Source organism: Nicotiana tabacum, chromosome 4 (assembly GCF_000715075.1).
Source record: "Nicotiana tabacum cultivar K326 chromosome 4, ASM71507v2, whole genome shotgun sequence".
Taxonomy (NCBI): Eukaryota; Viridiplantae; Streptophyta; class Magnoliopsida; order Solanales; family Solanaceae; genus Nicotiana; species Nicotiana tabacum.
This window is the reverse complement of record NC_134083.1, coordinates 23327559-23354180: the sequence shown is the minus strand read 5'-3', so window position 1 is coordinate 23354180 and position 26622 is coordinate 23327559. Positions and strand designations below refer to the sequence as shown.

At 36.9% G+C, this 26622-nt stretch overlaps 1 protein-coding gene, 1 non-coding gene and 2 pseudogenes across 2 annotated transcripts; 1 reads left to right on the top strand and 3 right to left on the bottom strand.

Moving 5' to 3' along the window:
- Nucleotides 1–5642: 5642 nt before the first annotated feature.
- LOC107797900 (large ribosomal subunit protein eL34-like) lies at nt 5643–12056 on the top strand (annotated as a pseudogene).
- LOC107797899 (glutathione S-transferase U10-like) lies at nt 12045–12932 on the bottom strand (annotated as a pseudogene).
- Nucleotides 12933–20767: 7835 nt separating this feature from the next.
- Nucleotides 20768–22127, bottom strand: LOC107797901 (glutathione S-transferase U10-like). Its single transcript, XM_016620819.2, has 2 exons — nt 21675–22127; nt 20768–21290 (listed from the first exon to the last, which is right to left on the bottom strand). Exons 1-2 carry the CDS (start codon nt 21990–21992, stop codon nt 20910–20912), a joined length of 699 nt encoding a protein of 232 aa, XP_016476305.1. The 5' UTR covers nt 21993–22127; the 3' UTR covers nt 20768–20909.
- A 293-nt stretch (nt 22128–22420) lies between these two features.
- TRNAL-CAG (transfer RNA leucine (anticodon CAG)) lies at nt 22421–22501 on the bottom strand. Its single transcript has one exon. It is a non-coding gene; the product is annotated as a tRNA-Leu (tRNA).
- Between the last annotated feature and the right edge of the window lie 4121 nt (nt 22502–26622).

The window sequence follows — 26622 nt, the reverse complement described above, 5'->3', positions numbered from 1 at the left end:
TGTGGGACCCACGTCTTGGAATCCGGAAAAAGTTATGAAATATGACACCTACTCAACCATGAGTCTACCCATATCAAAATCACTAAATTCCAATAACAATTCGGCCCTCAAATCCTCAAATATATCCAAGAGGGTTTTCAAACTTTTCCAACTCAATTCACCAATTAAATGATAAAATAGTGATGGATTCGGGTAATTTAATCAATATTGAGTTAAGAACACTTACCCCGTTGTTTTCTCTGAAAATCTCCCAAACATCGCCTAAATCCGAGCTCCAAATCATTAAACATGGAAAATGGGACGAAGTCCCAGTTTCAGAACTTAAACTCTCTACCCAGTGATTTCTTCTACGCGATCGCGAACTTCCTCACGTGATCGCATAGCACAAATTTTATTGCCCAAACATTAACCCTACGCAATCATGGAAAATCCCACGTGATCGCGAAGCACAGTCTCCGCAAGCCTACACGATCGCGAGCCTCCTCACGCGATCGCGAAGCATTAAGCGCGTGGTTAGTTTCTGCTTCGTTTTCCTCTTCGCAAACGCAGCCTTAGCCACACGTTCGCATAGCACAACTGATTCCAACCTACGCGATCTAGGACTTGCCCACACGATCGCATAGAACAAATTCTCAGGTGCCAAATTAAGCCTACGCGATCGCAACCCAATCCAGGTGATCGCGTATAAAGAGATCAGAAGAAAATTTCCAGCAGCTATCAGCAATGTTCCAAAAGCCAAAGATGATCCCTTAGCCGTCCGAAACTCACCCGAGCCCCTCGGGACCTCAACCAATTATACCAACAAGTCCTAAAATATCATACGAACTTAGTCGAAACCTCAAATCACATCAAACAACGTTAAACCACGAATCATCCTCCAATTCAAGCTTAATGAAACTTAAAATTTCCAACTTCTTCATTCGGTACCGAAACCTATCAAATCAAGTCAGATTGACCTAAATTTTGCACACAAGTCATAAATGATATAATGGAGCTATGAAAATTTTCAGAACTGAATTCTGACTCCGATATCAAAAAGTCAACTCCCCGATCAAACTTTCAAACTTAAATTCCTATTTTAGCCATTTCAAGCCTAATTTAACTACGGACTTCCAAATAAAATTCCGAACACGCTCCTAAGTCCAAAATTACCATACGGAGCTGTTGGAATTGGCAAAATTCTATTCCGGGGTCATTTTCTCAAAATGTTGGCCGAAGTCAAATTTAGCACTTTAAGGCCAACTTAAGGAACAAAGTGTTCCGTTTTAACCCAAACACTTTCAAATCCCGAACCAACCATCCCCACAAGTCATAAATTATTAAAAGCACATACGGGATGTTTTATTTTAGGGAACATGGTTCTAAAAGTTAAAATGATCGGTTGGATCATTACAATTCATATCATATCTCAGTCTCTATTGTTATTTATTGATACATCATATCATCATTTTCGGGCTAGTTTTATGACACTGTGAGCCTATGAGAGAGGGAATGGAGAGATTGATAACTGAGTGAGGCCGAGTGCCTGATTATGAGTGACATTTATGGGATCGGGCTGCACGCCACAGTGGTTATACTGATTTATGATAGCGCTTGGGCTGAAGGAGCCCCTCCGGAGTTTGCACACACCCCCAGTGAGCGTGATTGATATTATTGAGGGATGGATCTTCCCTGGACATGGATCTTGTCCGAAGCATTATATACCTGGAGATGGAACTTCTCCACGGGCTGGATTGGCCCTACTCGGTACTGAGTGACTGATGATCAGTTGATGTGTATATTCCGGGATGGATCTTCCCTGGGCCGGATTGGCCATATACAGTACCGAGTGATTGAGCATGATGAGTGGAATGTGTGAGAAAGTGAGATTGAGTACTCTGAGAGTATGAGTACATGAGTTCATCTCTGAGATACATTGCATTGACGTGCACATATGACATACAGGCATAGAGATGTATTTTTCTCATGTTGTACGATATCACATCATTCATGACTTCTCACACATGTTGACATATGGGCATAGTGATGCATCTGTTTTACACTGGCTATCTGGAAAGAAAATGAAACATCTTAATTATTATTGAAAGGACTTTTGGGAAAATTACTGTTTTCAAACTTATTCATATTTTGGCAAGTTCGGTAAATGATTTGGGTTTTCATTGATATACTTGAAAAGCAGAACTATTTTCAGAAATCATAATTTAGCTGAGCATTTTATCTCTGAGTTACTTCTTGTATTACTTGCGTTATGTTGTTATGAATTGTTGTTGGTTATGGGAGTTGAACTCTGACATTGGTACAAGCTCGTCACTACTTTCAACCTATGGTTAGGTTTGTTACTTATTGAGTACATGGGGTCGGTTGTACTCATACTACACTTCTGCACCTTGTGTGCAGATGTTGGCTGCTGATGTTGCTATGTTCGTTGGGAGCTAGATCTAAAAGTGTACCTACGTTCTGGTTGTAGCTGCCTCTTGTTCATGGTAGCCTTAGATTCATAAAATTCTGTTTATGTACTTTTCAAACAGATGATATATTTATTTCATACCAGCTTAGTAAACTCTATTCTTAGAAGCTCATGATTCGTACTACCAGTCCTTGGGGAATGCATCAGATTTAGATATTTCTTTACTTAATTGCTTTATTAATTGTTATTGGAATTGGTTAGTGGTTAATTGGCTTACCTAGCTGGTTGGGTTAGGTGCCATCACAACTAGTTGGATTTTGGGTCGTGACAAGGCAGTGGTCATCGCGTTCGCGTGTGAGCCCTCACGTTCGCGAAGAGGAAATTTTGGGCAGCACATTTTTGTGCTTCGCGAACGCGAGGCAAGGGTCGCGTTCGCGAAAGGAAACCACTAGACAGAAACTCTCATTTTCCATTTTTGACGAATTAGAGCTCGGGAAGAGGCGATTTTCGGGAGATTTTTAAGGAAAACAACGAGGTAAATGTTTTTAACTCAATTTTGGTCAAATTACTCGAATCCATGGTTATTTTTAATATTTAATTGGTGATTTAAGTTGGAAGATTTAGAAAACTCTCTTGGTTTAAATTGAATATTTGAGGGTCGAGTTGATGTCAAAATTTAGTAATTTTGGTATGGTTGGACTCGTGGTTGAATGGGCGTTCATATTTTATAACTTTTATCGAGTTCCGAGACATGAGACCCACTGACGATTTTTGAATTAAATTTTGGATTTTGTTGGAAAATTTATATTTTTATATGGAATAAATTTTAATAATTTGTATTGATTAAATCGAATTAATTATGACTAGATACGAGGTTTTCGGGGGCCAATTCACGAGGCAAAGGCATAGCAGAGTAAAGAATTACACAAGTCGAGGTAAATAACTTGTCTAATCTTGTGTGGTGGAAATTCTCCTTATGATTGTTATTGATATGATAATTGTAATGTGTTGAAAGTCGTGTACGCGAGGTGACGAGTATGTACACGGGCTAAATGTGGAAAACTCTTATTTTAAATTATGTAGATCTCTGTTACACATTAATTTAATTTTTTTTATCCGGATATATTCATCATCATTGATCTATTTTTATATTTTAAACTTGCCTGGCATTTTTCATGCTAATTGCTTTATATGTTTAGTTGAAACTTTGTTTCTTTTATTTTGTGCTCATTATTTGAAAGTTGAATTTCTTAATTGAATTATTATTAATATGAAGTATTTGATATTAAAAATTTGGTATTGAGGCAAGGTGTTAAATTTGTTAAATATTATTTTTGTTAAGTTATTCACTTCCGAATATTTTGTGAGTTTTTGTATTTATTGTGATTGAGCCGTAAGCTCCTTATTGTGGAAATAATGTTGTTGTTGATTTATTTTAGCAAGTTGAAATATTTGGGCACTTGAGGTGCAAATTGTGATATTGATACGCATGCGGTGGTATAAGGCCTGGGGTGTTGAAACGCATGTGGTGAGATAATGGTGGCTTGATACGCGTGGCTGGTAGGGGAACTACTAAAAGTCATGCGGTGCGATAAGGGTGGCTAAAACGCGGGATGCTATTTCGGAAAAAATATTTTCTTTAAAATTAAATGTGAAGGCTCCCGCGGTGATATAAGAAAATAAGATATTGTGAATTTGTTTATGATTTGGGATTACAAGGTGGTATCTCGGGAGTACCCTTGTTGATATTTCTCTATGGCTGCACTTGTTTTTTTTTTTGGTTATTTGTGTTTTTCTTTAAATTTATAAATTCCTATTTTTCTTCCGTGAGGTATTATTTGCCCTTATTCTGTGTAGTTAAATTCTGGTAGCGTACATTAGGGTGATTAAGAATATGTATGATGATGCTAAGACTCAAGTGAGGACTGTGAGGGTTGACTCGGAGCACTTCCCTGTGGTGATGGGGTTGCACCAGGGATCGGCTCTTAGCCCATTTTTATTTGCCTTGGCGATGGATGTACTGTCGCGTCACATCTAAGGGGAGGTGCCTTGGTGCATGCTATTTGCCGATGATATAGTGTTAATTGACGAGACGCGTAGCGGAGTTAACGCGAGGTTGGAGGTTTGGAGACAGACCTTGGAATCTAAAGGTTTCAAACTGAGTAGAACCAAGACAGAATACTTGGAGTGCAAATTTAGTGACAGGACCCATGATGCAGACGTAGAGGTTAAGCTTGATACTCAAGTTATCCCCAAGAGAGCGAGTTTTAAGTATCTCGGGTCTATTATCCAGGGTAACGGGGAGATTGACGAAGATGTCGTACATCGCATCGGAGCGGGATGGATGAAGTGGAGGCTCGCTTCCGGTGTTTGTGTGATAAGAATGTGCCGTTAAGACTTAAGGGTAAGTTTTATCGAATGGTGGTTCGAACGGCTATGATGTATGGGGCTGAGTGTTGGCCTGTCAAGAACTCCCACGTGCAGGAGATGAGAGTAGCAGATATGAGGATGTTGAGATAGATGGTTGGGTATACCAGGAGAGATAGGATTAAGAATGAACTATCTGGGACAGAGTGGGAGTAGCCTCCGTGGAGGACAAGATGCGGGAGTCAAGGCTGAGATGGTTCGGACATGTTAAGAGAAGAAGCATTGATGCTCCTGTCAGGAGGTGTGAGAGGTTGGCCATGGAGAGTTTGAGAAGAGGTCGAGGTAGGCCTAAGAAGTACTGGGGAGAGGTGATTAGGCAGGACATGGCGCTGTTTCAGCTCACTGAGGACATGACCTTGATAGGAGGGTGTGGAGGTCGAGGATTAAGGTAGAAGGTTAGTAGGTAGTTTATAGTTGTTCACCGATAGTCTTAGTAGCATGCATGTCCCTTCATATTCTTAGATTTTTATTACGTTGTGTGGTTTTGTTCGTCTCAGGTATTGTATTCCCTTTTGCTATTATTTGGTATTACTTATCTTATATCTCTCCCTTTTCTTTTCTCTTCCATCTTTCTTCCTTCCTTGCTTTCCTCTTCTTCTTCTTGCCCTTCCTGAGCCTCTCTACCTGTATTAGGTAGGGGTAAGGTTTGCGTACAATCTACCCTCCCCAGACCCCACCTGTTGAGATCAAACTGGGTTTGTTGTTGTTGTTGTTGTTTGCTCAGTGCCTTATCCGCCTTTAAGTGAAGGGAAAATTATGAGTTAGGGCTTAATTTAGTGTTTCGGAGCGTGCGAGAGGGGTTGGGAAGATGGTGCAGCGACTGATTTACCGGAAGCGTAATAGCTATGCAACCAAATCCAACCAGCACTGTTGTCCAAACCTCTGGTACAATTCACCACCGTGTCTACATTAATTTGTAACTTGGGATTTCAAACTCCTTAAAATCATAGTTCTTTGAATGGACTCCTGATAATACATTTTTTGGTTCTTAGTATGAGACCATTGCTTTGAAAGATCAAGCTTCGCTATTTGGCTGTTTCTGTCTCTTGAGTTTACTTAGTTTTTTTGTAGGCGTTACGTCGAATAATTGTTGAGGTATTTGATGGGATTGATTGGAATATATAGGTGGGAAGTTGGTGTACCAGAGCACCAAGAAGCGCGCTAGTGGGCCAAAGTGTGCTGTCACCGGAAAGAGGACATTTTTGAAAAAAAGTAAAATATTTAGGTTTTGATATACTGACTCGTTAGAAGAATTACAAGAACAATAACAATCCAATATAATCTCACTAGTAGGGTCTGAAGAAGGTAATTTGTACGCAGACTTTATCCTTATCCTGGGATAGAGAGGCTGTTTCCAATAGACCCTCGGCTCCCTCCCTCATTAAAAGAACTAAAATATATAAAAAAATAAATTCAGAAAGCATATGGACAAACAAGGAAGAAAGAAGAAGAAGAAATATTTTTTTTCAGTTTTTACAAAAACATTGCTTTAAAAAATTATTTTTCATTTTTTACAAAAATATTTTTCTCCTTTTTTTAAAACAGTTTTTTTGTAAAAACTAGAAAAAAATATTTTTATTTTTTTCAGTTTTTAGAAGAAAAAAATCCACTTTTTTCCGGACTAAATTAATGCTACATGTTTAATTAAAATGCTCATCAATGTCATGTCATCTTTCTGTTAAGAGATGGGCATTTTTAAGCCTAAAAATAATATTAAGGGTAAATTTGAACTCATAGGTAAAAGGGGGGCATTTTTGAGCCATTTCTAATACGTTAAGGGCATTTCTGACCCTTTCCCGTTCCTTTTAATGCATCGTGGCTCACAATGTGTCTTAGATTTGTGTTAGTTTAGTGTCCTCGATGAATCAATTTGGTTGTTTTTTGCTCCTATAGGACGTTTGCGCCCTTATGACCCCTCCTGTTTCTAGTTTAAAGTTAAAACTTTAGAATTCACATTGCCTCCTATTTTATAACAAAATGTTGTTGTCTATATGTGTGGAATCGATTGATTGTGGTGATATAGAATAATGAGTCGACCTAGATCACGGTGAACCTATATTTTCTTTCAAGGGGTTAATTGAGTTGTTTAAGAGTGTTTTGGAATCTGTAAGATGTCAAAAGGGCATAGTTAGACTCAAATGAGGTTGGGGCATTGTCTATGTATTACTGGATTAGAAAAATCATTCTTTATGATTTTGGGTGAGGATACATTTTTGAATGTAAACATAATAAAGATTAATTGTAATTGATAACCGGTCTTCTTCTTCTTCCCTGATCGAGTTACCCAAACATCGGTTGCTAGATGTGAAGTGCATCCAGTATTCTTTCTCCCTGTGTTGATTCAACCTTGTTAATTGAGTGCAAATTATCAATTGTAAGTTTACCTCTAACTCGTACCGTAGTGATGTAGCAACTCGTCATTTTGAAAGTGGATGTTTGAGTTATTTCCTTAATTATACTTTGGCTTATTTTAATAGTTTACATATAAACAAGTAATTACAGTCTATAGAACTTATGATGTGTATATACATATGGACATATTTTTGGACATTACTCAGGGCTTCATTTGGTTGAATTTAACGAAAGTTAGAATCTTAGTCATTAGGATTTCAGTCATTAAGCCCATTTGTTTTTAGGTCTGAATCAGTGTTATCAAAGGCACGCTTAAAGCGTGCTTAAACCCTGAATCGAGACTCAAAACATGTTGAGCACTTTGCGTCACTTAGCGGACGCTTCAATGTTGTCATCAAGGCTCTAAGGCATATTTTCCTTGTCAATGAGCGTAATCCTGAAGAAGCGATACTAAACAATTGATGTTTCAACTTATCGTAAATTTTTCTTAATTTCTTTGTCTACATATTTGCATTCATGCTTATAGGTATTAGTCTTGGATTACACATATATATTTGTAGTTTTCTTCATTTGCGCCTTTCTTTATTAAAGCCCATATTTTATTTGCGCTTAAAGTCTCAACAAAACTTAGAGCTTTTTGTGCTTTCCGCCTTTGATAACACTGGTCTGAATCTAAATATTTAGATTTTAATGACTAAATATATTTATTTTTTTAAAATTACAATCATTTAATGAGTCTAAATAGATTTGAATATTCTAGCAGCATAAGTTTTTACAACAACAATAACGACCCAGTAAAATTCCACAAGTGGGGTGTGAGGAGGGTAGTGTGTACGCAAACCTTACCCCTACCCAGATAGAGTAGAGAGGCTGTTTCCGAAAGACCCTCGGCTCAAGAAGATGGAAAAGACGAGAAAAGAAAGGACAATATATCAGTACCATCAAACAGAAATCAAAAAATAATAACAACATCAAAAGAATTAGAAAATATTTGAAATGCAATAACAAAACCAAAAAATAAGGCCCGATGCTATAAAAAAACGAAAGAATAATGTGAATACAACATTAACCAATAGCAGTCTAAGACCAACCCTATCAAACTAGCCTCACCCCAGACTCGACTACCTGCTAACCTACAACCCTAATGTTCGACCTCCACACCTTTCTATCAAGGGTCATGTCCTCGGAAATCTGCTGCCACGTCATGTCCTGTCTGATCGCCTCTCTCAAATACTTCTTAGGCCGCCCTCTACCCCTTCTCGTACCCGTCAAGGCCAACCGCTCGTACCTCCTCACCGAAGCATCAGGGCGTCTCCTCCGCACGTGCGCGAATCATCTGAGCCTTGCTTCCCGCATTTTGTCATCCATAGGAGTCACGACCACCTTCTCCCGAATATCTTCATTCCTAATCTTATCTATCCTAGTATGCCCGCACATCCACCTCAATATCCTCATTTTTGCTACTTTCATCTTCTGGATTTGAGAGTTCTTAACCGGCCAACACTCTGCCCCGTACAACATGGCCGGTCTATTAGCATAAGTTTTGAACTATCGAAATACTTGAAATGTAATTATATATTTGACTGGAACTAAAGATTGACTTTATCTTGCTAATTAAACCGATAACAGGATATTTACACTTGACATAAATTAATCAAACAATAATTATGATTATATAGCTTTCAAATAAGGTACATTAATTAACTAATCTCTTGATTAGAGAGTATTAAAGATTTATTATATGAATATCGTGTCTTAGGACTAACAAATCTTTACAAAATAAAATAGTACTATACAAATCACATATCATTTGATGCAATATTTACAAAGCACCGTCAAAAGCAAGAAAAAGTACTAATTTCCTTGGTAACCCATTTGCCTACTTGAACTTTGTCAGCAAAAGTCATTTCCTCCATCAACTTCTTTCCCTCCGAAGACTAAGTATAGACAGAAAGACCACACCATTGTTTCTCTGCTTTGTTTCATAGCTAAAAATTCTCACAACCCAGAAAGTCTTTCATCTTGTATCCAATGAAATGGCATCATGGGCTGCTGGAAACCAAAAGGCAAAGGGCTTTATGAGTCCAACAAAAAGTGTAGGAGTGGATTTTGATGACATACCTTTGTGGAACCACAAAATATCTTTCATAATTAGGATACTTTTTTTGTGAAATCTCAGTATCTGGATCCCGAATCTTAAAATTTTGATTAAGTGGCTAGTGGGTCAATTTTTTACTCTGATGGGCTTGGCCCACTTGATTTTCCATTAAATAATCAACAAAGCCATCTAATTAATTAGATCTGAAAATTTGGTCCATTTGTCACTTAATTGATTCTCCGCCTCATGCATTATATGGATGTAAGACATCTATTTGTTTGGAGTTCAATATTCTGTCCTTTGTCAAGATCTTCCATACTAGAAGTGGATAGTGCTAAATGCAAACTTTAGCTTTCCTATCTATCTTTAGTTAGTAGTTGTATCATGGCCATGGACGCTGTTATTTGTCCAAATATTTGTTTCACAAAACATCCAAACTTTGATAAAATGGCTTCAATTCCATTTGACTAAATAAGCGGTTAACTTCATCCTTTCCTGCTAGTAGTTCTTTTCCTTCAGAAACGAGCTTCACATTTTGCAATACAAAAGGTGATATCTACTAAAGCTGACCATTATATTGTTGTTATGTAGCCGTCACTTTTGTATTCGCATTAAGATAGTGTTATGTCCAAAATGTCCAAGCTCACTTTTCGTGCATGTCAGATATCCATTGTATTCCTTACGAATAGATTTGTTTTTTGAGTCGAAATTTGAATTTTCAGTATCTTTAATCACATCAGATAGCTAATGAGTGTTATTTTTTTGTTGATGAAGTAGCTAATGAGTGCTTTTAGCTACACATACACACTATATTTACACTGAAGTATTACTTACACTATGTTTTCACCCCACTATACTTGCACTATTCTTCTAAATTTACTCCCACATAAAAGAAGTGTAGAAAGAATTGGTGGGAAGTGTTGATTTCTATACAATAAAAATTTACCTAGCTGGGAACTCTTGATACACATGCATGTACTATGAATACATTGTCATCATCAATTATGTTACTCGGACTCTTCAAAATACTTCTTGGTGCGTGGTGGATCCTCTAAAAGTAGTGCATCTAATACGGGTGCGATAATATTTTTGAAGAGTTCAAGCAACATAGATTATCAATACCCTAAAGACACTTATTAACTATGTGATGTGACTAAAAGAGAGCGAAAAATAAAAAAATTTGACACCAAAACACAAAGAATATACATCTTACATGAATAAAAAGTGAGGTCGGACACTTTAACCTTATACGAATTCAGAAGTTGATGGCTACTAAAGTGTAAATATAATGGTCAAATTTAATAGCTGTCACATTTTGCATTGATAAAGGTGAAGCTTACTCTTGGAAGGAAAGAACTAGCAAAAACGATAAAGTTACATCTTACTTATTCGAAAGGCATTGAAAGTATTTATCAGATTTTGGACACAAATAGTTTGGACAAATAACAATGTTCTAACAATACAAAAAACCATGATACAACTAATGAGAGTAGGGAGCTATATTATCACATAGTATGGAAGATCTTGAAATAGGAAAAATATCGAACTCCAAGAATGAACAAAGAAATCTACTTTGGATTCATACTTGTTGACAATATGTAAGCATTTTAGACCAATTTGCTAACCCAGAGCTTGTGTTCCTGCAGATCCCTCACTTTTGAGACCAGCTGAGTATAAGAGATTCAGATTATGTAGGAACAGGACTGTGAACCGTGCCTATGGTGGAGTATTGTCCGGAGGAGCAGTGAGAGAAAGGTTTGCTCTTTTCATATATGTTTGTCTTGGCCATGTATATTTTTCCAATTCATGTTCATCTGAGTCGTATTTGGATTCATGCTGATTTTTCAGGATTATTAGGGCTTTCTTGGTGGAAGAGCAGAAAATTGCAAAGAAGGTTTTGAAGATCCAAAAAGCCAAAGAGACGCTGGCAGGTAAGAGTTGAGCTGAATTAGAGGAACTTCCTCATTTTAAGTTCTGAAATAATTTTGACATTCAAGTTATTAGTAGATGCGCTTTAAACAAGCTCTTTTTGCTTTACTTGGTTTTTTCTGTGTCAAAATGAGTTTTTTACTGTCATTATGTCATTCCATAAAATCTAAGATTTTTTGTTACATTGCAGCCTAAATTTATGCCTTTTGGATTAGCGGTGAATGAAAAGTGTGTCAAAAGCAAGTAGATGTATGCATTCTCTAGTGGTTGTAGTTTGGATTCCAAAGAGCTGCAGTTAGGCTGGATGCATTTGAATATAGGGGGTTAAAACAAGAATACAGTGATCCAAGAGATAGCTTGTACAAATACACAATATAGCTCACCACTTCTGTTGTTCTTGTTTGATGGATCTGTTTAATTAAAGTGAACGATCAACTTGTTTCGTCTAATTTAAGGATCTTGAAGCCATGGCGCACACCAACTTGCTTGCCCGGTTAGGAGAAAACATTGAATTTTCATATATCATCATCCTCTCATCAATAGAGCACTGTATCTCCTCCATTTGAAGGATAGTTTCAGTTATTATGTGCAAATGCTATCCAACTTTTTTTTAAAATTATTATTGCTGTTTGATTAGTCTGTCAATGTGTGTTCTTTGATGAGGTAAATAATCTTGATGCAGGAAAAATCAGGCAGCAGAAGTGCTTTGCAGCAATGTACTCTATATTTCAACCAAATGATAGCAGCATATTGAATTCTTATGACCATAAGCCTTATTACAAAGCAGACCAGCACCAGTACAAATACAGTAGGAGCATAAGGACAAAAACAGAACACATTTAAAGCTCATTAAGCCTGAGCATTAGAGCTGCTTTCTTTGAAAAATCGAAGAAATGAAACCACCTTGTCATGAGGGGGAACACTTTCTTTAACCACGGGCAGTTCAAGTAGGCTTTTGAGCCATGAGGTTATTAGGGGGGTGTTCTCTGGGTCCAAAAACTTCACTCCGAACACTTCCTCCTGTGCTTTATACGCACCAAATGCAAGACGATCAAGATATCTAGGAGCCCTATGTTCCTGCCTTTCACAGGACTGCCCCCTGGAAACATATTCTTCATTCCATCTTCAAGAACGCCTAGTTTCTGGTAGAATTCCTCACAGGCTTTTCCTTGATCTTCTGCTGTGAATATCTTAAGCATGCACTCCATCACCTGCAAACACGCGGATAATTTGATAGTCAGATTCTTTTGCTACATGAAAATGGGTGGATGCATAGTATAAAAATGGAGTTTCTGATCTTACATGTTGGATATAAGAAGCCCAGAATCGAACTTGGGATCTTTCATAAGGTTCCTCTGGCAAGAGTCGAGGTCCATTCTTCCATGTTTCATCGATGTATTCAACAATGACAAGGGACTCGGTTACTGGTTTTTCATTGTGAACAAGAACAGGGACTTTCTTATGAACTGGATTGTATTTGAGGAGCAATGAACAATGAACTTTTGTTGCTTAGATCTTCTTCTACATACTCAAAAGGTATGCCTTTTACTTTGAGAGCTAGTTCTACTCTCTTCACATAAGGGCTAAGCCACATTCCATGCAGAGTTACCTTGTTTTCTTCTCCCATTTTCCACTCCAATATTCTTTCTGAGAGTTGACATGGTTTTGCTTTAAGCTTCCATATATATAAATTTTCAGAAACTTTCACGAGCCTTCCATTTGTTCAAAGTTGACAAAAGCAAATAATAATAAGATTTTTGGTTTCCGGCAAAGCTGGCCGAAAATTGATTATAAAATTGTCTGTTTTTTGACTTGTCAGCCGATTCAATTGTCTTTAAGACGAGCAATGACAGCAGCTGCCCATTTCTGTTTCGGCTAACATTATATAGGACTGAGTATTTTATTTCGTTAGTCAATACAAGCCTATCACTATCGCAGTATTCTAGTTTTTACCCTGTATAAGCTTGACTCCCCGCAGATTACTGATATAACTTGCTTGGAACGACAAGTAGACAGAGTATAAAATATTTAATCAATTTAAACTCTGAATGTCCAAGATAATACAAGGTCAAATGCTTGGATGATTTTGGCCTTGTGCATTCCACTTCCTGATAATTATACTAGTGCAATAATTCTCCTTTACCCAAAATAAGTTGTTAGAGCAGATTATATTATCTTCTTCAAATGACTGTCTTTATCTATTAGTCGACATCAGGGCATACATCCGTAAAGGCTGGTATGCTAGTTTTCTTTTTTCTTTATGTTAATTTTCCAGAGGTATAAGGACTTTAGAACCATGAGATTTTACATAAGATGGCAATAGCATGTTGTTTATGATGTAAAGTTTGAGTCCACCAAACTGTATAGACAGTTACCACAGAACACACACATAGCAGTAAGTAAGTAAATGACATAACAGTGTTTTACGTGGAAAACTCTCAATTCATGGGATTAAAAATCACGACAAACACTCGTATGATTTATTAAATCATCATTGTGAGCACGTTATTTTTGCCCTATGAAAAATACTCCTATAAAATTCACAAAAAATAAATCTTTTTAATTGTTTTTGATTTCTAGGAATTTCTTGTTAATTGTTGTTTAAATTTAGTTGCATATTTAATATTTTAAAATTATAAGAAAATACCAAAAAAAATGTCTAAAGTATTCATTGCATAGCATTTTAGGTTTATTTGCATTTTAGGATTTAATTACACTTATTAGTTGCATTATTAAATGGAAATCACAAAAATAATGGTTTTTTTTTATTTACATTTTTAGCTTTTAGTTTTAAATTAGTAATTTTCTTTCATTAGTTTTAAGTTAATTAATTATTTAAATGGTAGAAATAGATAATTAAAGTTCAATTCTACAAATTAGATTTGATTTAGGTTTTTAATTAATTAGATTAGGATTTAAAATCAAGAAAAAAAAAGAAAAAAAAAAGAAAGAGAATTTGGTCGGTATCAATGGCCCAAAGACACCCCTAATCTGCCCCAGCCCAAACCCTTTTGAACCGGTCCAGCCCCACTATCTAAGCCAAACGACCCCGTTTTGGTGGTATTTGATCTCAACCGTTGATCTCCTACCATCCAATGGCCATGAACTCACCACCCTCCTCCCATAAAACTGTCTGAACCCCCCCACCCAAACCCTAGAGACCAACCGCCACCATTCCCCACCGCCTTCCGGTGGCGGCACTGGCTCCAATAACTTCCAAAAATACCATTACGGCGGCGGCCCGCCTCTAATCCCACCCAAATTTGTACCACACAATCCTTAGCCTACCCTAATCACTAACCTACCATTAGTTTCCCCAAAATCCCCACCAAACTCGTCAAATTTCAGATCTAAAAATAGCCAGAAACCCTAATTTCCTGTTTCATTCTTTCAAGATTTCCAAGATCGATTCGACCCGAAATTTGTGTTAATCGTTTGTTCTCAACAAGAACATTCGATTAACACCAGTTTCGGCTCATCTCGAAGAACGCAGTAGTCCATTCAAGTCGGCCATCTTTGTTTTCCTACATTAGGTGCTCGATAGGTATCTCTTTTCTCCTTTTTTTTTTCTTTCTTTCTTCCATGTCCAGAATGTGCTTAATCAATTTGTTTAATTGAGGTCATTTGTTAATTATGATTTGATCAGTGTTTAATATAGAATCCAGTGTTAGTTTAACTTTAATTACCCTTAATTAAATTTGCTAAACTGCTGTTTAAAGTGATAGTAATTTGTTGATTACTAGGACTTTCTTCTGCATGTCTAGCTTAATTAATTAATTACATTACTAGTAGTTCAATTGCATGTTAATTAGTCTTAATTATCAAGTTAATTAGATTCATTTTGCTCATTTGTTTATTGGGGCTGATCTGTATGATGGCTCATTTGTCATTAATAAGAGTTGAAGGGGTCAAAGGAATTTGGAAAACCAGGGAATCTTAGGTGTTTGGTCAAGAAATTTCTAAAAGGGACTATAATGCAAAAAAACAAGAGAATTTAGATCAGATTTGGAGTTAAAAAGGGTAAAATACAGAAGTTAATGGGCTAAAAATATGGAGGGATAACTGAATGGACAGCTGTCCAACAACTGTCCAATTAAGTTTTAAAAGATGCTTTTTTTCTGAAATTCAGGGGTGGCTTTCTGAAAATTATTCCCTTATTTTGTGCACATGACAGATTTTGCACAATATATATAAGCAGTGGCGGACCCAGAATTTTTACCGAGTGGGTTCAAATAAAAAAATAAATATACAAAAGCGTCAACCAAATAAATTATTAAAATGATGCAGAGAACAGAGGGGAAAAAGTGTTGTATATAGGGGGGAAATACCATATGTAGCTGACTAGGTTCGAACTCTTGACATCCCAGAAATCTTGAACCCACTTTGCCAATGGGCTAGACAATGCTTTTGTGTTAAGCAGGGTCAACAAACGATATATAGCAGCATTTTCTTGAAGAAAGGTAAAATATATCTATATACGCAGTGTTATTTTTCGACGAAGCGGGTTCATATGAACCCTCTTGACCCCACGTGGGTCCGTCCCTGATCACACTTTGGATTGTCCTTTCACTACACAGACATTAATTCATCCTCACCTACACATTCACTGATTCTCCACAGAAAAACAATCTGAAAATTGAATTTAGACTTAGAAAAAACCCAAAAAAAAAAAAAAGAGTTGAAAAGCCACTTTGAATTCCATTGCACTGTTTCAGTAGTTCTTGAGTTCTCGTTGGATTTTGGAGTGGATTTGAAGCTGTTTTCTTGCTGTTACTGCTGCTGCTTCTGCTATATTCTGTTGTTTCATTTCCAACTTCAGAGATCTATTTTCTTATTCTGTTTACTTGTTGTATCCAGGTATCACCTTGATCAAATGATATAAACTCTGTTTTGTTTGATTGAAAATTTTATAGATGTGTTCATGCTTTGTTGTTTCCTTGGTGTCAATTGGTTAATATTCATTATAGTATGTCCTATTTGTTTGCCGTGATGAAAACATAAATTGAGTTGTAAGTTAAGTTTACTATATTTATCATGTTAGAAGATGGTTTTTTTTTTGTTTAAAAAAAATCTGGTTTACTTACTATTTGTCATGTAATTTAGTTAAGAAGAGGAGATTTGGCTGAGAAGTTGTGAAAAGTAGGAGAAAACAATTGAGTTCGTAACTAGACCAAGTATTTCAATTCATAGGTCCGATAGCATAGTACATTCTTCATTGGGGTGTTTCAATTGTTTAATTAGAAGATTCAGATGTAATAGCTCATTCCTTCATGTCATTTTTAAGTGACCTTGTATGAATTTGAAGTGCAAACTACAAAGCTAAACGAACACATGTAATTTTTCTTTTGTTAGAAGTATAATTGTTAGTTAGTCACTGGAAATGCTAAATGGTTGATACAATTGGGTTTGGTGTAGTGAAAAATAGGCCTACTGGGGTAGTCCTTGATGCCCTGTCGAGAATCGGGCTGGACTCGATTATTGAGAGTTTAGTTGGGCCTATCAGATCAATTTTCGATGGGCCCACTGGCCATTTCTTTGCCAGCCACTTTCAAAAATAGCCACAGTTTCAAAAGTAAATCGAAATTTAGCCACTTTTCATATAAAGATTAATTTGAACGAAAATACTATTCAAAATCCGAAAAATACTCCAGCATAATATACTGAAATTCCAACATAAGTATACTGGAACTCTAGCATATTATACTGGAGTTCGAGCATAAGTATACTGGAACTCCAACATATTATATTGGAGTTCCAGAATTAGTATACTAGAACTCCCGCATAATATACTGGAGTTCCAGCATAACTATACTGGACTTCCAGTATAATATATTGAAGTTCTAGTATAATATACCGGTCCAGCATAATATGCTGGAAGTTCATACACATGCGCACCGATCTCCAGTATATTATGCTGAAATTTTTTGTGTTGTTAAAAAATAGTGGCTATTTTTCAATGACTTAACAAACGCTGGCTATTTTTGAATGACCAATCCGAAAATTGGCTAGCCCATGCTATTTTTACATCAATTTTCGATGGGCCCATTGGCCATTTCTTTGCCATCCACTTTATTGGCTTGATTTGTGCTTTCATTAACTTTTGAACTCATAAATATGTCATTGGATTAATTCAGTTAGCATGAGTCCAATAAGGATTAATGTTCTGCCTGAATTCACTTTACAGATTCACGAATCACGATGGTTAGGCGTTAAAAGCGTTCACATCGTTAAGGCTTTAACCGTTTAAAGTTGTAGAATCAATTTTTTTTCCTTACAAATTTGTGTAGTAATTCGCTGGCATATGTACTACCAAAACTCTTTAATATCTGAACTTCACAAGCAAAATCCCAAATTTTAGGACAATAGAACCACAAACATCGTAGTTTGTTTTAGGCGCGATTAATAATAAATTATCGTGGTTATGGGTACGGTTCTCGTGGCATAATCATGATACGTAATCCCCAATCCGAGTGTGCGTTTCACGTGACTCGACCATAACTTCAAACAATAATAAAAATGAACATGTTATAAATCGCGGGTGCATTTCACGTCGCGCGATTCGCAATGTGTATAAAAACATATGAGTGCGCGACATCGCGATTTATTCAAATAAATTTCATAAATACCAGAAGCGGTTTAAAGGGTAAAACAATGCACCATAGGTTTAAAATATGTAATAAATTAGATAATTAGGCCAATTATTAATAGCTGAGCAACCGTGCTAAAATCACGGAATTCGGGAGTGCCTCACGCCTTCTCCCGCGTTAACAGAATTTTTTATTCGGTCTTCTGTGTTTCGCGGACCAAAAATAGAGTCAATTTCCTCGATTTGGGATTTTAAAATAAACCGGTGACTGGGGACACCATAAATTATCCCAAGTGGCGACTCTGATTAATTAAATAATCTCATTTCAATTAATATCACTTTAATTAAAAAACTTCCATATCCATTCGGAAAAAAGGAGGTGTGACAATCAAAATACAAAAGACAAACTTATCAGTTTAAATATCAAGAAGCCAATTATAACATTTGGACTCCTAACACTAATGTGTCTTTATTCATTTAGGCATACTACAGAGTGAAATTAGTCTACAAATTAAACCTAAGGTAAAAGGTCTAATCTTCACCTTCATGGGAAAATAACAAACATCATGAGCTAGGAAATCGATTGAAGAGCTTTCTGACGGGCGTAGCGGAAACGTTCCACCATCTTGGAATGAGGTTGGATGGTCTCCTTCACCAGAGGAAGTTCATTGAGTGCAGTCACCCAAGCGTTATCAAAGGCGCGCTTAAAGCGCACTTAAGCCCGAAAGCGAGGTTCAAAACGTGTTGAGCGCTTCGCCTTGCTTAGGGGCGCTTCAATGCTGTCATCAAGGCTCTAAGGCATATTTTTCCTTACCAATGAGCGTAATCCTAAAAAGGCGACGCTAAATAATTGATATTTTATTTTATAATAAATTTTCTTCAATTTCTTTGTGCGTACATTTGGTATTTATGCTTATAGATATTAGTCTTAGACTACACACTACACATTTGTAGTTTTTCTCCATTTGCGCTTTTTAAAAAAAAATTAAAGCTCACGCTTTGTTTGCGCTTTGCGCTTAAAGCCCAGTAGACGCAGACGTTAGAGTTTTTTTGCGCTTTACGCCTTTGATAACACTAAGTCACCCATGAAAATATGAATGGTGTTTCTTCTGGATCTATATTAACTGACTTGTCACGCTGAGGAAAAAAGGCTTATCAGGTTTCTCCGTTTTGGGCATGGAGCTGTTAAGTTGCAAAGTGGGCACTAAGTCATACTTCACACTGGATGGCAGTAGGAATATGGGATTAGTCAATTCTCTTATCTCTAATGCTGCAAGTTGGTGAATTTAATCAAGCACTTTATCAACTTGTTATGAAAAAAGTATAAATTTGTTGCGTGGTAGACATGACATTGTGGAACATGATACATGGAAGTTGACTTGGGGGTACCTTATGTAGATTATAAGCTGAAAGGTTATTTTCAGATAGTTGGAGAAATTAGTGGTATCTCAAAAGGGATTGTCCCTAGTTGATTAGGAAGAACTCTCATTTTCACTTTATAAAAGAATGCTCCTTTTAGTGAGCTACTAAAGAGCAAGAAAAAGGGGATTGAACTAGCATACACAAGAATTGGTCTGCTTATAATTTTTTCAGTGATAGAGTCAAGTTCATTACGTTCAACAAATCAAACTGATAGTGATTCAGAGCACCAGCTTCAAAAATGGAAGAGAGAGAGATGAAATTTAGATCCTGAAAGTTTAGATTGAGAAATCTGGAAAAAATAAATGTTGCTTTGGTGGGAAGTTTGTTTTTGGAGGTGCCCAGGGACGGACCTAGATATGAGGTAGAGGGGTCATCGGAACCCGTTAGTCTCAGTAAAAACAATGTATAAGTATCGGTTTATACATAGACATGGGCGGATCCACATGGAGGATTGTGGTGCTCAAGCACCCATTGCCCATGGTATCGAACATATAATTATATAGACAATTTCGCATGAAGTGGATACATATTTAGGTAAGCACTTATTACTCAAACAAAATCTAAGTATGCGCTCTGTGTGATCCAGAGTTTGATTCTTACGTAGTGCACTAATTGACTTTCTAATTCGTCTCCCTTTTACATGGCTTTCCCTTTTGTTCGTAACTTTACCGTTGTTTCTTTCTTCATTGTGGCACAAAAAGAAAATATATTCAATTTATCACCACCAAATTTGACAGCCTATATTGTGGTTTGGAATCCTCACAATAATGATAATATTCAAGAAAATATAAATATTCATATTTTTCGATATTCAATCTATGTTTTATCTGTATTAAATATGAGTGATTCGAAAATTTTATCTGTGTTATCTACAACTTATTCAATCAGTCCATATCAATTGACTCCTCCCATCATTTGCTAGCACTTATTAACAGTGAGAGCACCCGTTACCTTAAAACATCGGATCCTCCATTATACATAGAGGACCCCTTTAATATCATACTGGTGCCCAAAAACACAAAAGGCCGAATGGTAGTTTTGTTAGAGTATACGACTGAACTTTCTTTACATGCTTTTTGGGATTTGGGATCAAAATTTGGCAGTTAAAGTTATTAACGTTTTTGCTTCACTTTATTGATTCCTACCATAATTTATACTGTACTTAATGGTCAACTGGTTTTACTCTTTTTTATTATTAATTTATCTCTTTTGACTTCAATTATGATTTAGTACTGCTTGATAGTCAATTTAATTAATTTTATTCTTTTCCAAATCCCTTCCTTAAAATAGAAAGCCCCAAATTGTAGCTCCTCTCTCAACAAGTAGAGAAATACAAACTCTTCGTCCTCCCTTCAATCACTTTCGATGAAGCAACAACATATGTCGACTTTGACAACGGCGACTGAGAGTTTGTACTTTGATGACAAGCTATCATAATAGCTAAGTTTTCAAAGAGTTGCATGCGAACTTTGACGCTACTAATTGGCATATGTAAAGGCATTAGTGCCCCTGGCGTGCTCAAATCCTGGGTACACATCTGATCAGGTGTCAGGCTTCAATTCATAATACAGAAAATATTTAGGTTCTAAGATTCACTAAGAAGTTGAAGCAATATTGAGTTACAGTTAATCATCAAGAAGCAAACATATTCATCATACAAACCATAAGTGATAAGTCCTATTACCATTTCAAATATTGGTTTGAAACGTAAAGCCATTTTGCTTAATGAACTCAAGTCTTGAAACCACCTTGTCATGTGGAGGAAGAGTCTGTTTCACCAAAGGCAGCTCAAGTAGAGTATTCACCCATGAATATATAAATGGATTCCTTTGAGGATCCAAAATCTTCATTCTGAGTACTTCTGCTGCTGCTTTATATGTACCAAGTGAACCCACAATTATTATATCTAAAAGTCCCATAGTCTCAGCGCAGATATTAGACCTTTCCCCTGGGAAAAAATCTTTCATTCCTTCTTCCATCACTTGAAGTTTCTCAAAGAACTCATCAAATGCTCTGTCCTTGTCAACTTCTTGGGCTGAAATGAATGCTTTCTTCATGGTATCTGATATCTGCAATCATTTCATCTTAAAATCAATCAAGTTGAAGTGGGCAAATTTTATAAATGTGTGTTTATTTTGGTTCAACGGAAGGCATTTTCCAAGATACTAGTATATGTTTTCTGTGAGCGGAGTCATTTTTTGGTGTTTGATTTCGACAAAATGTATACTTATTTACACAAGTTGTTTACCTCACAATTATCTGAACTTTCAACTTCATATATTACTTGCTCCGATCAATAACTAGACATCACTATTATTATTCTTTAGGCCTAAAAAATTTCATCAAACAATCTATAATCCTTAATATATACGTATTTTTTTCAAGAAAATGACTTCCGTTGTACCATATACATTGATATAGTAACACAAATGAAAGAAGCATAAAAGTATAACCTGAAGGCAGTAAGTAGCCCAGAAACGAACTGTGGCTCTTTCATAAGGATCTTCTGGTAAGAATCGTGGTTGGTTTTTCCAGGTTTCATCGATGTATTCAAGAATTACAAGGGACTCAGAAACAGGTCTTCCACGGTGAAGTAATACTGGAACCTTCTTATAAACGGAATTATATTTGAGAAGCAGAGAACTTTTGTTGCTCAAATCTTCTTCAACATAATCAAAAGTTATGCCTTTGATTTTGAGAGCCAACTCCACTTTCTTCGCGTAACTGCTAATCCACATTCCATGTAGAGTAACTTTGTTTTCATCTTCCATTAGCTTTTCTTTTTTTAAATGTTAATATCACGGATGTCGATATAGTTTCCACTCTCTAAATAGAATTTCCACTAACTATATGCTGCGTAATCTTTAGGTTTGACTAGAAGAAACGAGAGGTTAGTTTTGTGCTACACTAGTAGAATTACTTGGTGTGCTTTCTTTTACTATAAGTTTACATAGTGACTGCAATGGATGACGTATGAAGATTAGATATTTAGCTCGTTAGACTACTGCTTCAAAATTGATGTATCTGAACTAAAGACGGAAAAAAATTGGTTCGCATAGTATGTCTTCTGCGTAGACACTTTGAGAAACAGATCCTTCAAACCCAAAGATATAAAGATGGTCACGTCCCAAAAGCCAAAAAAGAGAGAGAGGATACATGTAAATATATGGGAGAAGCAAAAATTATTCGATATTTCAACTGTCAAGAATGGGATTCGAACCCATGCCCTTTCGGACCAGTACCTGAAACTGGCGCCTTAGACCAACTCGGCCATCTTGACTCTTATGGACATGACGCATAATCAGATTTTAATCACATTTCTAATTGCCTAATTGTCCTGGAGTACTGTTTTTTTCTTTTTCAACGATCCAATTTTCACGAGTGCCAGCACAACACTCCTCTAATCGGGATTTGTAAAGGAACTGTTCCGCTATCTCATGTAGGAGCCAAAAATTCTCATCTTTAGACGCAAAGTTATCTCATTCATCGACTTTTGTTAAGATTATATCAAAGTGCGCAGTTTTTCCTAACATTTGACTATCTTTTTCTCCTTAATGAAGGTACCAAAACTACAGATTTTACCTTCTAAAAATATAAAGTTGATCACACCCATTTTAATAAAAGAAACAGAGTTTGTATTTCAACAGCAATGCTACTAATTCTTTGCTTGACGTCTTGGAATAATAGCTCATCCAAATAACGTTTCTTCAATTCGATATTTTCAGTTATAATAAAGTTTTATACTTTGAAACTGAGTCGCATTTGATTGATTGATAGATATTGATACTTCACTAATTAAAATAACAAAAAAGAAATCCTACTTTTTTTTAATTTAAAAAATGAAGAGAATTATCCTACAAAACTCACTTGCATCCTCTCCCTTATCCACTCTTACTTTATTTTATAAAACAAGTTCACTCATTTCAATGCAAATGCAATAGAATACCACACTGTGATTAGGTGATGCAACTCAATTCCAAATACTCCCTAAGTTTAATATTTTCTTTTTAGTTCATGCCAAAAAAAATGACTTATTTTCCTATTTGGAAACAATTTACCTTTATTTAATGATTTATAATCACACAAAATATATGCGTCTCATTTTATACCACAAGCTCAAAAATTTTCTCTCTTTTCTTAAACTCCGTGTCCAGTCAAATGGGTTCACATAAATTGAAACGAAAGGAGTACAATACTAGCACTATTGCTATTTTGCCAGTCATAACTAATTTTCTTTACTACTATAGTTGATATTTCAAATTTGTATTTTTATAAAAATTTCAGAACTCAATATACAAATCTATACAATTTTTGATCTAATAACTCCTTGCATTTCAAAATCTTGCCACCACTATTCGGAGTAAGAGAATCTTTTATTCTTAATATTAATAGATGGACCATATTGGCAATAAGTTTTGTTTCCCATACTTGGGGAGATAGGGTGGGGAATACGAAGTGGAGTTGGAACCCCCAACAACAACAAGATGTTTGATTGCAAGAAAGTATTTGGCTCACAAAAAAGGTTAACTCTAACAATTAAGAGCGAAGTTAGAGTTATAGTTATGTATAGGGTAAAATATGCTATGCTAGGTGGTTGCATAAAAGAGTGACACGTGAAGCCGGAGGCAGAGGATAGTTAAAACGAAAGACAATTGTTTCATTTGTCACCGGAAAGAATGACGCTCATAAAGATGCAATAAATACATGTCACCCAGTATCATTCAATGGAGAATATTCCACAACATTTAGTACACTGCCCGTTACAAAGAATTTGTCATTTATGCTCATCGTTACACATTCTCCAATGGCCCTCATAATTGACACTATAGAAGGACATGATCCTAGGGCCTTGTTCCTTAGGTGCAGCTATAAAAAGTGAGCTTTGTTATCATTGTAAAGGACACGAATTTTTCTAGCAATCTCACGCTATAATCTATTCAAAGTTCTATACAATTTTGGTCTTCTTACTTTTTGATTTCATTACTGTTGTACCCGGAAGCCTCGCTCCCAGAACTACTATTTCTGCTATTTCATCTTCATATCAAGGCTAAATATTGCATACTTTCTCAATTCTTTTATTATTACAGGATCGAATTAATTCACTTGTCTAGAAGCCACGTATAAATTCAATTGTGCCGTTTAACGGGTAAACAGTTTGGCGCCCAACATGGGGCCTAGACAGTCGTGTAATTAAATTGATCTTTGCCTCTTTTACTAACGTGTTTTGATTATTTGTCTTAGCAAAAAATCACAAAACATGGCAGATAATGGTGTTAACAACACACACAATCTTGAGGCCCAAGGAGACTAGCCTCATCACGAGGATTCAATCAGTGACACCCGCAATGAAGGAAACGATGCTACACCGGTCCACTACAGGCGGTACCCGCGACATGTTCGGGAGGCGACTCCCGATAATGCTGAAGAGGAGCATGCTGTTGAAGCGGTAAGAGTCCTACAAGAGCAACAAGCGGTCATTCTAGGCCATCTTACACAGCAGGATAAGGTTATGACGGAGTTGAAACACGCATTGTCGGGGGCTTCCGATAACGTGAATGGATGAGGTACAGTTCCTCCCGGTGCTCCCACGAATCAAACAACGCAGAGGGTCGACAACAACACTCCGAGGGGCGAAGGTTGGCTCCGATGGGGCTGGGGGAAGCGGATCCGGCCCCAATAATAAGAATGATCCCTTCAATAGCGAACTCTTATGGTTTATGAGGGAAGTGAACGCCCGCATGGACCAAATCCCGGGTGCACCGCCGATGCTGAAAGAGTCAGACTCAAAGAAGTATACTTAGTTGTCATATAAACCAAGTACGTTACAGAATGGATCCCGAAGCGGTTCAAAATGCCCGACGTGCCGAAATATGATGGAACTTTAGACCTTTAGGAGCATATTACCACATATACAATGTCGGTGAAGGGGAACGATTTAGCTCCCCACGAGATTGAATCTGTTTTGCTGTAGAAATTCGGAGAGACTCTCACAATGGAGCCTTGACGTGGTATTCGTTGTTACCCGAGCATTCCATAGATTCCTTTGAGATGCTCGTAGACTCTTTTATTAAGGCTCATGCCGGGGCCAGAAAGTGTAGGCCCGAAAGGCAGACATATTCAGAATTACACAAGGAGAGTCCGAGTTGCTGCCGGAATTTGTCACCTGGTTACAAAAGGAGAGGATGTTGCCCCCGGCTAATCCGGATGAATATGCGGTTGAAGCATTCACCAAGGGTCTGAATTCGAGAAGTTCTGACGCTTCCCAGAAATTGAAAGAAAGCTTGTTTGAGTTCCAAGCTACGACTTGGGCGGATGTCCACAACTGGTACGAATCTAAGATAAGGATTGAAGATGATCAAATTGACTTCCCGTCGTCGAAAAAGGATGGGATAAGACTAAGGAAAAATCAAGAGATGATTTTGACACAGATAGACGGTCTTCGAGGGGCCAATTTTTTCTCTACGAACGGGCAGAAGGACGCGGCAGAGGTTTTCGATCGGCAGACAGATTCGTTATTGACAGAAAAATTGATCGCGATCGGAACAGTAGATCATTGTAGGATAAAGAAACGTCAGGTACTATCCCGGGATATCAAAATACAACTTCAACGTCAGTGTAGTAGAGTTGGTATCAACTATGAGGAACATTAAAGAAGCATGGTTCCCGAAGCCGATGAGGTCTGATCCCATCCAGGGGGATATCAATTTGTGGTGCGAATACCACGGGACGAATGGCCACCAGACTGGGGACCGCCGACATTTGCGTGAAGAGGTGGAAACACTTCTGAAAAATAGTCATCTTAGAGAATTCTTAAGTGACTGGGCCAAAAATAACTATGGTTGCAACCGTGATAACGCAGAGCCCTCGAAAGCAGGAGAAGATCCCCAGCGCCAAACGATCAACATGACCTTCGGGGGGAACAAGATCAATAGGGTTACCTTCCCGATAGCAAAAAAGACGATGGTATCAATAACCCATAGCAAGAGACTCCGGGAAGTCACTGAAGACAACATCACTTTCACGGAGGAAGACGTAGACGGACCGTAGGGATGTATTATGGGTCGTTGATCATTTGAGATCAACGACCAAGATCGAAAAGGGAGTGGGGTGGGTCATTTAAATGGGTACCGACCGGGTTGAGATTAAATGCTGGGGAGATTGGGCTTAGAGGTTTTGGATGGTTGGGCCATTAAATTGGTCCAGAATTGGCTCCAAATAAGGCTGCAAATTAAATACACGAAAAAATTATAAAAATATTTATAAAAAGTAATTAACAAATAGTAAAAGTATTATTTATGTAGTAAGATGTTTTGAAATAACATTTAAAAATATAAAAATATTATTTTGAGCACAAATAATATAATAAAAATGTGATTATGCACATCATATAGGCTATTACTG

What these genes read in the sequence shown, in the direction of transcription:
- LOC107797901 (XM_016620819.2), bottom strand. Translation starts at nt 21,992, where the DNA reads ATGGAAGATGAAAACAAAGTTACTCTACATGGAATGTGGATTAGCAGT. An exon ending in GGGCTACTTACTGCCTTCAG is followed by an intron (nt 21,291 to 21,674) that starts GTTATACTTTTA and finishes AAATGATTGCAG; the next exon opens with ATATCAGATACCATGAAGAA.